This window comes from Camelina sativa, chromosome 8 (assembly GCF_030686135.1).
Source record: "Camelina sativa cultivar CO46 ecotype springtype chromosome 8, ASM3068613v1".
In the NCBI taxonomy this organism is placed as follows: Eukaryota; Viridiplantae; Streptophyta; class Magnoliopsida; order Brassicales; family Brassicaceae; genus Camelina; species Camelina sativa.
This window is the reverse complement of record NC_141887.1, coordinates 7,761,107-7,771,881: the sequence shown is the minus strand read 5'-3', so window position 1 is coordinate 7,771,881 and position 10,775 is coordinate 7,761,107. Positions and strand designations below refer to the sequence as shown.

The window sequence follows — 10,775 nt, the reverse complement described above, 5'->3', positions numbered from 1 at the left end:
AAATATGTCCATTATAATTTAAAATATAAAAATACAAATATACCAACGACATTAGATTTTTTTTTTTGGACAAACAGATGTTATCATTCATTAATGAAAGAGTAACATACAAAGGGACAATGCTAGTTTAAGAGATAACAAAGGGGACATCCCATAATATAATACATCAAAGCAATAAAGATAGATAGGGGCAACAGATATTAGGGGCTTGAGAGCTATGGACCAAAGGCTTGACAGCATTCTGGAACCTGTGAGATCAAAGCATATCGATGCATCTTCCAAGAGCAGGTCTAGGGAAGTGAGGGTGGCCATTGTCTTTAAACAAAGACTAAGTGGCAAGGAATCAACCAAAGCTAGGACTCTCGTAAGAGCTTTGCCAAGGAAAGGAGCACGGTTGGTGTTTGCTCTGCAAATCGATCACCACAAAGGTGGATGTGATTCTGCGTGTGGGTGAGGGTAGCTTGAGGAGATTGCGGTAACTACTATCTCTTTGAGCAGGAGTCATAATGCCGCTATTCTTCAGGCTTGGCTGAGGGGACTTCAAAAAGTTGATGCAAAACCAATTGGATCTCATAATCATTAGTTGATGGAAAATGGAGAGGTTGATGAAGTAGAGGTAACCCCTGGTTACAAGTTTACACTGAAACAGTGGGGCTATTGGTAATATGTATGCTAGGAGATCAGGGAGAGCAAGCAATAGGGATAAACCGATTGGCAGGTCAGAAACATTATCAATGAACAGCATTACAAGACTCCAAAACAAGCTCTTTAATTGGCCTTGACGCAAGGAAGATTCAAACACAATCGAGATATCTAGGGATCTGCTATCGAGTGAAACTCGTCTTAACCAAGCAGTAAAACTAGCGATTCTAAGGCTTTTCCAGGTCAGGGATGACTTATAGTTTATCCACCCTAAACTATCTTCCAGGGTTTGAGAATAAGAGTGGAGAAATAACATGGGACAAAGAGTTCTCGAGAGAGAAGCAGAGGTCACCAAGGAGGAGGTTTTCTTTGTCAAAAGTTTCACCGGTGCCAGCGTCAAAACAGAGCTTCCGTCCAACTGCAACCAAGCAAAGAACTTGGTGAGAGGATCTGGATCCAAGGAGCGGTAAGGTGATAAATTTGACGGCTTAATGGGGTGGTGAGACGGATGAGAACCGGGCCTAGAGGAACCCTGATGGATCCCTCGAGCAGGAACACGTGGGTGGGAACTCGATGTGATGGATTCACCAAGAGGAGTACCCAGAGACGGAGTCAGAGCAGGTGGTTGAAGTTGTCGCAAGGCAAGACGAGATCTGGAATCTTGACAGGCCGCCGATAGATCTAAAACTAGAGACGAGTAAACTACAGGGGAAGAGGAGGCCGTGGAGAGGAAGAAACCAAGTCTCAGCAACGCTGATCAGGCTCGACGCCGCCGGGAAAGCAGATCTCGGTGGTTGTGCCAGAGAGAAAAGGGAGGCTAGGGCGGTCAACGACATTAGATTAGAATAAATATCCTGCTTTTAATACAAACCTAACCAATTACTCCAAACATGTTACCATAGCACATTTCGAATGAACATTTGTATTTTTATGATATTCAATAGTAGAATTTATTAGTATAAATTTGTGAATAAAGAGTAAACATAATTTTGGCTATTTCAAAACAAAAATCAACAATTCATAATTAATTTTAATAATATAAGATTTTATATGATTATTATGTTTGACAAATGATGGCATCGTATTTTGCCCGTTTAAGGAATAGTTACTAATGTTACTACCAAGTGTTTCACATGAATCCAAAGATCTCATGAGGATTTTCAAGTATTTTTGGTGTCAAGCAGTCTATTGAAGATTTTGGGTAAAAAAATATCAAAAAAGAAAAAACGAACAAAACATGTTTCAAACCAATTTGTTGAGCGATTTCGCATACACCAAATTTAGTGATTTAAAAATTGTTGGAAAGCCGGATGAGCCATCTTTCACCTCTAAGTTGAATTAAATTCAACAACCTACAAAATCAAAAATTATTATTGATCGACATACTGAAGACATGTCTTGTAGGTCCAAGAAAAAGCAAGAGGAGAAGTGAAGAAACGACCACCCAATGAAGATCCCCGGTCATAGAGCCCATGGCCTGGCCATGACCGTGGAAACCAAGCTTTCTCCTCTCCTAACACAATATGTTAGTTCTGCTGATCAAAGCCTTAAGGCGCCTGTTTTTGAACCACAAGGTCAAGGCCTATTAATACTTGTTTTAATTTAGGTTCCGGCAAAACTTGAAACAGCTTCGTAGAGTATAGCCTCCAATGGACATCCACAGCCTCTCAAGTTTGTCAAAATACGTAGCTTTAGTTTACTTTCTTTGATATTTTAGGGAGAAGATCTTAGCTCTTTGTACTCGATATTGAGAAGAAATCTCTGAACCTTTTTGATAAGGTTTTGAGTTATGATTATGCATCTATTTACAGTTAGTTAAGTTTAAGGTTATTCGAATGAGATTTCATGATTGATTAGTTAAACGATTTGTAGGGTTTTAATTTTTTACACGTTTTTTTTGTCTAAAGTATGTATAATATATGTTATACTCCCCGTATTAGCTTTGTTTTAAACATTAAAGTAGTTTTAGAAAATATTATGAACAATTACATGGAAAGAAAAAATAGAAACATGGGAAAGATAACAAACATGAAATAGAAGACAAAAAAAAATAGTAGAAATAGAAAAGGATTTGGAACTAAAAGATCATTTGAACAATATAATAAAAGAACTAAAGCCAGTTAACCAAACCAAATACTGTATTATCTGACCTTCATTGTTATTTTTCATTGTAGGTTCAATTGATCCAACTTTCCTTCAATGTAAGGCCTAATGCAGCAGCTTTCCCAATTTGCCAGCAGGGTCGAGTCTCGCTCCCACCATTGGTGAAGCCCATGAGCTGTTGTAGACTTAGTCGGTTTGTTATTGTTTACAATCATATCTGCTGATGGAAGTAGGTGAAGAGGTTCTGTTGACAAATCTGATGTTGATGATTTTCCTCTAATTTTTCCAACCAATAGACTTCTCACTGATTTTCTTGCACCGGTTCTTTCGATTTCGCCTGCACCTATCTCAGACATGTAGGTTTTGTGTCTAAAGTAATCAATATATCCTGCACATATTGGATCTGCTGGGTTGACATATAAGTAAGGTATCCACGATGTTGTTTTTGGATTGTCTTGATCTTGAACCTATAATTATATAAGACAAACAGTTTCTTGTAAGAACATCAACTTCAACAACTCTAACTAACAAAATGAGTTCTTAATTACTAAACAACCATAGTTAAGTAAACTAGCTACCTTTAGATCGGTTAAGGCCATGACTACAGTGGCTTTGACAACACTCTTGGCGATTTGAAACACATTTTTAATCATATCTCCCCCAGGTAGCTGCTCCAGAGGAAGAGACGAGATGGGTGGGTTGAATATGTAACTTTCAAGGAGGAATCCAACACTTGTCATGGTCTTTCCAGCCAACAACACTAGTGCGGCTCCCAAAGAGTGTCCAGCAAGCCATATAGCTGACTCGCTATATTTTTCCACCATATTGCGGATTGCTTTTACAGCATGCATAGGCCTACCGCCTTGATGGAGGTTGTTGAAGCTTATTTTGAGGTTAAGTTTCATATCAGACTTCCAAGTCTTTCCTTTTAGCATTGTGCCACGGAAGGCAATTACATGGTGTGGAACTTTCACATGTGGGGTATTCTGGTAAAGGTTGTAAAGCTTGTATTCAAAAACGGCACCGTATATGGAGCCGTCGTCATCCATCAAGGTTTCGAGCAAAGTGAAGTTGAAAAACTCCCACCAAGGCTTGGCTAGTGACTCGGAACCTACACGTTTCTCAAGCCTGTCCCCTTCCAGTGTGTACACTCCATTTACCAAACTTGATGCCACTGAGGTCCGGTAGTACGAACTGGTCCTATTAGCAAAAAAATAAAGCAAATTATTTTGAGAATCTGATTAGACATGGGATATTCCCAAAGGTCAACTTTTACCAAAGACACTTCTGCACGGCACATGAATTTACATCTATCATATATCATAAAAGAAAACTTGTTATAAAATAACAAACAAAACAAATATATATATTACCAGTCAATAGATGTAAGATGGAAGGGGCCAAAAATGCTGAAAGTATCGGTATCTGAGTCTGAGGCAGTCGCTCCTCCTCCCATCATTTTCCTGAGAGAACCTCGTCCCATTTCTTTTTCTTCTTCTTGTTCCTATAATCTAAGATGTTAGTCATGTTAATTTTTGGTAATCAGAAGTGAAAAAAATTGCCGCAAAAGTTTTAAAAACAAAAGGAGAAAATTAAATTACTAAGCAAAATCATTTCATTAGTGGATATATACACAGAATGTTTTTATTAAAGGAAAGAAAATAACAGAAACTGATGAAAAAGAGAAGAAGAAAAAAAAGACAGCTTTGAAAGTACCTTTTCCGTGGTCTTATTGGTCAATCAGAATACAATTCAGTCGAAAATGATTTAGTAAAACTTAAGAGTTCTTCTGTTTTTTTCTTTCTTTCAAGAGTTCACCATAAGAACTGAGTTATTTACACAGATAAGGATCTTGCTATTTATAGATGGTAAAAATATGAAGACTTTTTGGATCCGTGGACCTATCCCTTAATTTAACACTGACACCAACACGAGCCAGACTGTATGAACTACTTCTTTAGTTACAAATTGACAAATTTTCTACAAATTGGCAATTAAAAACATATTAAACAAGTATGAACCAGAGAGCGCATACAACTATACAAGATACAACGAATTCGATTACCAAATCATATATTTAAGGAAAACAAGCGTTCGTTATCCATATATATCCCAACATCATCAAACCAATATAACAAGAAAACAAATTATATGGTTGAAAAAAAAATAGTTTTAAATAAAAAATGATTGTCAAGTACACTAGCTATAATTTAATACATAATCTTATAACTATATTAAAAAAAATTAATAGCTATAGTGTTATACGAACAATTAAATGTGGATGGTTACATACACAAAATTAGATGTGTATGGTACATACACAAGCAAACCTAAGTTATGTGATTGACATTATAATTTATAAATCATTTTCATCATTATTGTTTTGTCACTCGGGTTCACTCACATTTTCATATTTTCAGCATTTATACCAAAATTAGTTCGAAAGACTGGCGAAAACATGTAAAATCTAACGAATCCAATTGCTTGCCACATGAACTTTGGGCCATGATATATGTGACGAATGATAGATCATATAGAGTCAACAAATTATGCTTATAGTGTAAGTTATATAGCTTACATTTGCTTATGTTCAAAACATATCATCCTACATTAAAATATACATTGTTCAAAAATTACACACTCTATTTTACTAACACTGTATTAAGATCATACGCTATAATATACAGTATTAACTTTAGATACGTCATAATGCATGAACTTAAAATTAATTAGTTCTTTAATAATTCCTTTCGAATTACCAAAATAATTTTGCGTTTGAATATATTTAATATTTATTAAGTTATTCATTTCAGGTCCAGCAGTATGACTCTACAGTCTCTACTCAAGTTGCACATACTCTAACTAGAAAAGACTATATAACTAACAATGTTTTCTATTCAAGTTGTATTTACTCTCCAATTCCACTTTCCACCATGGTTACTTGACAGTTAACACTATATTTCTGCGCGAAAAAAAAATCGCATTTGAATTTTATACTCTAGGTCAACGAGAATATTTAATAATTTAATAATTATTAATTTTGCATTTGAAATTTAATAATTTGTTTTCTATTCACTGGCAAAGGACGCCGAAGAATAAGGGACGGCAACTAAAAAGTAAAACTATTAAAAATGTCAAGCATCAAGATATTATATCTTCTTAAAAATTCATGGTCAACACCTTTTTTATTGTTGCTTTATCAATTTCATTGGTTTTTTTGCAATATGGAATTCTAACTTCTAAGTGGCCGTAATATTATAATCATTTGACTTTTATCAATAGTTATAATAACTAAAGTAAAATTCCATTCATTATTTTTTTAGAGTTTAGTTTTTTTTTTTCCTTTTAAATCAAAGACCTATCTATGGACCAAGTGGCAAGAAAATAAAGTTAAATACACTATGCGGAATTTATTTTCTCTTCATGTGGACGAGGTGAAAATGTCTCTTAATAATATTAATGTAAATTCCAAGTATATGGAAAAAAAAAAAAACATCCGAACGAACACTTCAAAGTTCAAAGTGAATTTTACTTTCCAATCCTCCAAAAACAAGTGTGATAAAAAAAAAGTCATTTCCTCCATTAATATAGATTTACAAAATTATTTATAAATTCTACATAATATTATATAATAACTAATAAATGAATATATAATCTATATATACATTTTTGGAGACATTTATAAAATAAATCTTGAGGTTGATACTTATTTACAACCATGCAATTGGCATTAAAAATTAATTTAATAAACACAATTAACTCTACTTATATTTGATTTTTTTTATAGAAACTAAGTATTTTAAAAGGTAACAAACATAATTGTAAATGTATACAGATTTTATAAGGAGGTGAGTGAAGAGGTATTGTTCTTTAAAACGAAAAACTGGTTTGATAAAAAGTGACTTTTAGCCTCACATACTATATTTTACTTTCACGGGTTTCATATGATGAGTTTTTGCGGATTAAAAATCTTTGAACATGTTGCGTGATCCGCCTAACATGGCGGGTTTGGACTATAGAACCAACACTAAAACTATTAGTTTATTTCGTATACTATAGATATGTAGTCATAGTTTGAAAAATTAACTTATAAATTATTTAATATATGAACTACAAAATATTACACATACTACAACACATTCTTAATATTCCAAAAAAAAAAATTGTATACACATAAAAATATATACTAACGTATCATATAGGTATATACCTCTGTTTATTTATAGAAAACAAAACTAAGTGTTTTAAAATTTTATATTCTATCTAATAACAAATTTAATGTAATTAGATTTTAAAATGTATAAAACGTAAGAAAAAAGAAAAAACATTCTAAATAAAATTAAAATTTAATTAGTTAGAAATTTGAAAACTAAATAAATTAAAAATTATAATTTAAAATATATTAATTTATAATTTAGTTCTGCGGTAAAAACCTAGTTATAATGGAAAAAAAAAATACAACAGTACACATGAGAAATTCCTAAATTAATTTTACTTATTGGACTTGGGCTTAATGCGGCCCAAGAGTTGAGATAATGATTGCAAATAATCATCATTGATCAAGAGGTGTGACCGTGTGAGCGAGAGAGTAACTCTTTTACTTTTTCAACGGTGAACTCTCTCCGATCATCGGCAAATTTTTTTTTTTTTTAAAAACAGTAATCGTAGAGATGCAGAAGCTGAACGACTTCTTCTCCGGTGGCGGAGACGGCGACGATACAACAACTGATAATTTCCTTGAAGATGGATCGGAGGGTCTCTGCTCTCTCTCCCCTACCCAGGTTTCTCCCCGATCAATATTTTATCTTAGGGTACTCTTATCTGTGTTGTTGAACTCAATCAAATCGTCTTCAATGTTTTTTCGCAGAGAATGTACGGATTCGCCGCTTCGTTGGCCACTGGTTTGCTTCTTATGTTTCTGGTAAAGATCGATGTGACATATTTATTAGTATCTCATTCGATTCCATAAGATAGAATCACAAAATCCGATTGTATTGTTCTTATAGTGATTGATTTTGATGATGTTCTATTGATCGAATTGGGATGGTTTTGATCAGTAAGTTTTATATATATGTTTCTTCTTTCTACAGTCCATGATTGTGTTTTCTATCCCAATCAAATTTGCACTGCTCTTCACATTTGGAAATGTTCTAGCTATTGGAAGGTATGTTTTTTTTTTTTTTTGTCTCAACGTTGCTGCGATTTGGCTTACATTTTCACGATTTCAGTTCTTTTTAACATTCAAAGATTGGAAGATGGTTCTTTCTATAGGATGAACCACAAGAGATCAATGTTTGTTTTAAACCACAAGAGATGAATTGTTTCTTTGGCAGCACAGCCTTCCTCATGGGACCTGAGCAACAGATGAATATGATGTTGGACCCTGTTCGTATCTACGCTACATCTATTTATATTGGATGTGTCGTTATTGCACTCATTTGTGCTCTCTTGGTATGTTTCCTTACTCTCTCTATACAACAAACCAATCATTATATGTAGTTCCAGCATGAGATGTATAGAGTATCTGCAGGATCCAATATGAGTAATGCACAAAGTCTGCAATTTGTTTGTCTTGGAAACATCACATCTTGAAACTTCAGTCTTTTTCTAAAACATATTATTTCATCTCGTGTAGATCCACAGCAAAATTTTAACATTCCTTGCGATCCTATGCGAGATTTGTGCACTGATATGGTTAGTTCAATGCTAAAAATTCAACCTGAAACAGGGTTTGTTTCTTCAAGAACCCGAATATTCTTAAGCCTTGGATTGAACATCTTTCTTATACACGTCTTGATGACAGGTACAGCCTCAGTTATATTCCATTTGCACGGAGAATGGTCTCTGAAATAATGATCCGTCTCTGCGATACCGAGTTGTAGACTGTAGTCAGTCATCTGGCAGCAAACACAAAGCAAGTAAGTTGTATCTACTGGTCTCAAGAACTTGAGATCTGATTTTCCGGAAACGAATCTTGTTTGTTTTTTGACCTGATCGGGGTGAATCAGAAGGAATGCACAGATTGAGATTCGTTTATAGGGGTCTTGAAGCTCTTGTGAGTATTTTGTTGCTTCAAGCTCTTTTTCTTTGCTGCTTCAGTCTTAAGACTTAACCACTGTTTGGCATTTTGTGTGATCAAATACTATGATTTCTTTTATTCAAATATTTGGCTGGAAAGGGATATGACTCATATCATATGAGAATGAGAGTAAGAGTTATGAATAGTCTAACATGAATTATTTTGTTACTTACCTAATTTCAAATATTGCACATCATTCTTTCAATTGTTTAACGCTCAATAATTGTTAACCTAGTGGCTTAATTAAAAAATTGTGAAGACAATAATGTAGAAACTCGAAAGAGGCATTTTTTTTAACTTAAAGAATAATAACGAGAAAGAAAAGAGTATCATTCTTACAAAATCATCGTCTCCTCTACATTATTAGTTATTTTTTACAATTAAAAAAAACAACAGCATAATAAAAACTTCACCAGCCGACAAGACAACAAGAACCCCAAACTGGTCGATTGATTAGGTTTTCAAACATAGGAATATCAGATGCAACCACCCAACTGCAACATTTTCACAAGTAGAACAAAAAAAAATCAAGAATTGAGCTACTAAACTTGTTAAACAAAACTCTACATAATATAAACTCACCATTATAGATTCTATTTCTTTGTCGGAGACAGGCGTACGTTTTGGCTGCAGAGATGCTTTTCCTCCATCAGCAGTGTTCTTGGGAGCCGCCGGAACATCTGAACTCACCGTCACATTTTTCTTGACGCCGGTAACAGATCCCGGAGCAGGTCCAGAACCTGAAAAAATAAAAATAAAGAGGAGACGTCAAGAACAAGAATAAAGCTACTAAGTGATGATCTTTAATAAAGCAAGAAGCCGAAAAGAACCGAGGAAACAAAAAAGACTAATAAGTGAGAGAAAAATGTAAACCAGATGAAATAGAGTGTCGCTGAGGAAATTTGATACGAGGGATTCTCTTCATCATCAGCTTCTTGATTCTTGAAATCGTAGCGATTGCTTTCTTTTTTTTCTTCCCTCTGATTTTTTTATGTCCATAGAGAGATGAACGAAGCTCTTATCTTTATCCTGAATTTTAATGGGCTAATGGGCCGCAGAATGTTCGTTCGATGGGCTTTCTGTAGTTTACAACTCGCCCGAACTCGGTTAGGGGGTTATCTATCAACTTATAAAGATGGAAGAAAAAGAGAATTTTAAAACGAAAACTTCATGAGGATAAAGCCATGTGTAGTACCATGTTTTAAAAATCTCCCCTCAGTACCATTATGCCCCTTAAAATTGCGAAGTTCATCTTTTCCACTTCGATTAATGACTAATCTCTGCGTAGCATCAATTATCTGATTATGCCTGTCTAATTCGATTATAATCTGTTTAATCCGATTACTTTCCGCTTAATTTTGTGTATACCGATTATTTTTAGAACTAAATATAAATCAGACATATATATTTTTGTTATTTTGACATTTAAGTAAGAGTTTATGATGTTTTGCAATAACAAATCTATAAACTTTTAATAAAAATCATAATTTTAAAGCCAATACTATAGTTTTATATTTTTCTTTTAACATAAACAGAATTATCCATATATTTAGTATAATATATTTTAATTTTATTAAAAATTTAATAAAATAACCTAAAACTATCCCCGATTAATCCTGTTTAATATCCGATTTTCTCGCTAGACGTTAGGTCCACCCCGACCGCCCGACGAGTGCCTAGCAATTTCTAAAAGAGGGGTATAGTCTAGATAACTAGATATCATATAGTTTGACTTTGTGACACCGATGAGATATTATATTGTCGTGTTCATAAAAAGTAAATCAATAATTGAATTCGTTATGTGGTGTGGATTTTGTTGCGTAAGTATTTTTGACTTGTTCATAGAAAACAGCCAAAAAATGAATTACCCTCTTCACAAAAGCATGGAAACCGTAATGGTTATATATATTTTCACTCATCTTTACTCAACTATCTCATAAACCTTATCGAG

At 34.0% G+C, this 10,775-nt stretch overlaps 3 protein-coding genes across 7 annotated transcripts; 1 reads left to right on the top strand and 2 right to left on the bottom strand.

Annotated features, from left to right (window-relative positions):
• Positions 1–2,583: 2,583 nt before the first annotated feature.
• LOC104706721 (GDSL esterase/lipase At4g10955-like) lies at positions 2,584–4,824 on the bottom strand. Of its 2 annotated transcripts, none has more exons than XM_010422934.2 (4): positions 4,462–4,824; positions 4,119–4,256; positions 3,324–3,945; positions 2,584–3,212 (listed from the first exon to the last, which is right to left on the bottom strand). In XM_010422934.2, the coding sequence occupies exons 2-4, from the start codon at positions 4,226–4,228 to the stop codon at positions 2,808–2,810; spliced, it is 1,137 nt and encodes a 378-aa protein (XP_010421236.1). In that variant the 5' UTR covers positions 4,229–4,256; positions 4,462–4,824; the 3' UTR covers positions 2,584–2,807. The 2 variants fall into 2 exon arrangements, with proteins under 2 accessions (XP_010421236.1, XP_010421235.1); XM_010422933.2 differs by having other exon boundaries at positions 4,119–4,249; positions 4,462–4,593.
• A 2,443-nt stretch (positions 4,825–7,267) lies between these two features.
• Positions 7,268–8,922, top strand: LOC104706720 (uncharacterized). Of its 4 annotated transcripts, none has more exons than XM_010422930.3 (6): positions 7,268–7,526; positions 7,613–7,666; positions 7,836–7,909; positions 8,079–8,196; positions 8,381–8,439; positions 8,549–8,922. In XM_010422930.3, the coding sequence occupies exons 1-6, from the start codon at positions 7,416–7,418 to the stop codon at positions 8,625–8,627; spliced, it is 495 nt and encodes a 164-aa protein (XP_010421232.1). In that variant the 5' UTR covers positions 7,268–7,415; the 3' UTR covers positions 8,628–8,922. The 4 variants fall into 4 exon arrangements, 2 of the variants coding, with proteins under 2 accessions (XP_010421232.1, XP_087318763.1); XM_087462637.1 differs by having other exon boundaries at positions 7,275–7,526; positions 8,381–8,474; XR_015564270.1 differs by having other exon boundaries at positions 7,310–7,526; positions 8,017–8,196.
• Positions 8,923–9,256: 334 nt separating this feature from the next.
• LOC109125851 (uncharacterized) lies at positions 9,257–10,641 on the bottom strand. The gene is made up of 3 exons (XM_019228375.2): positions 9,698–10,641; positions 9,407–9,564; positions 9,257–9,318 (listed from the first exon to the last, which is right to left on the bottom strand). The coding sequence occupies exons 1-3, from the start codon at positions 9,750–9,752 to the stop codon at positions 9,301–9,303; spliced, it is 231 nt and encodes a 76-aa protein (XP_019083920.1). The 5' UTR covers positions 9,753–10,641; the 3' UTR covers positions 9,257–9,300.
• Between the last annotated feature and the right edge of the window lie 134 nt (positions 10,642–10,775).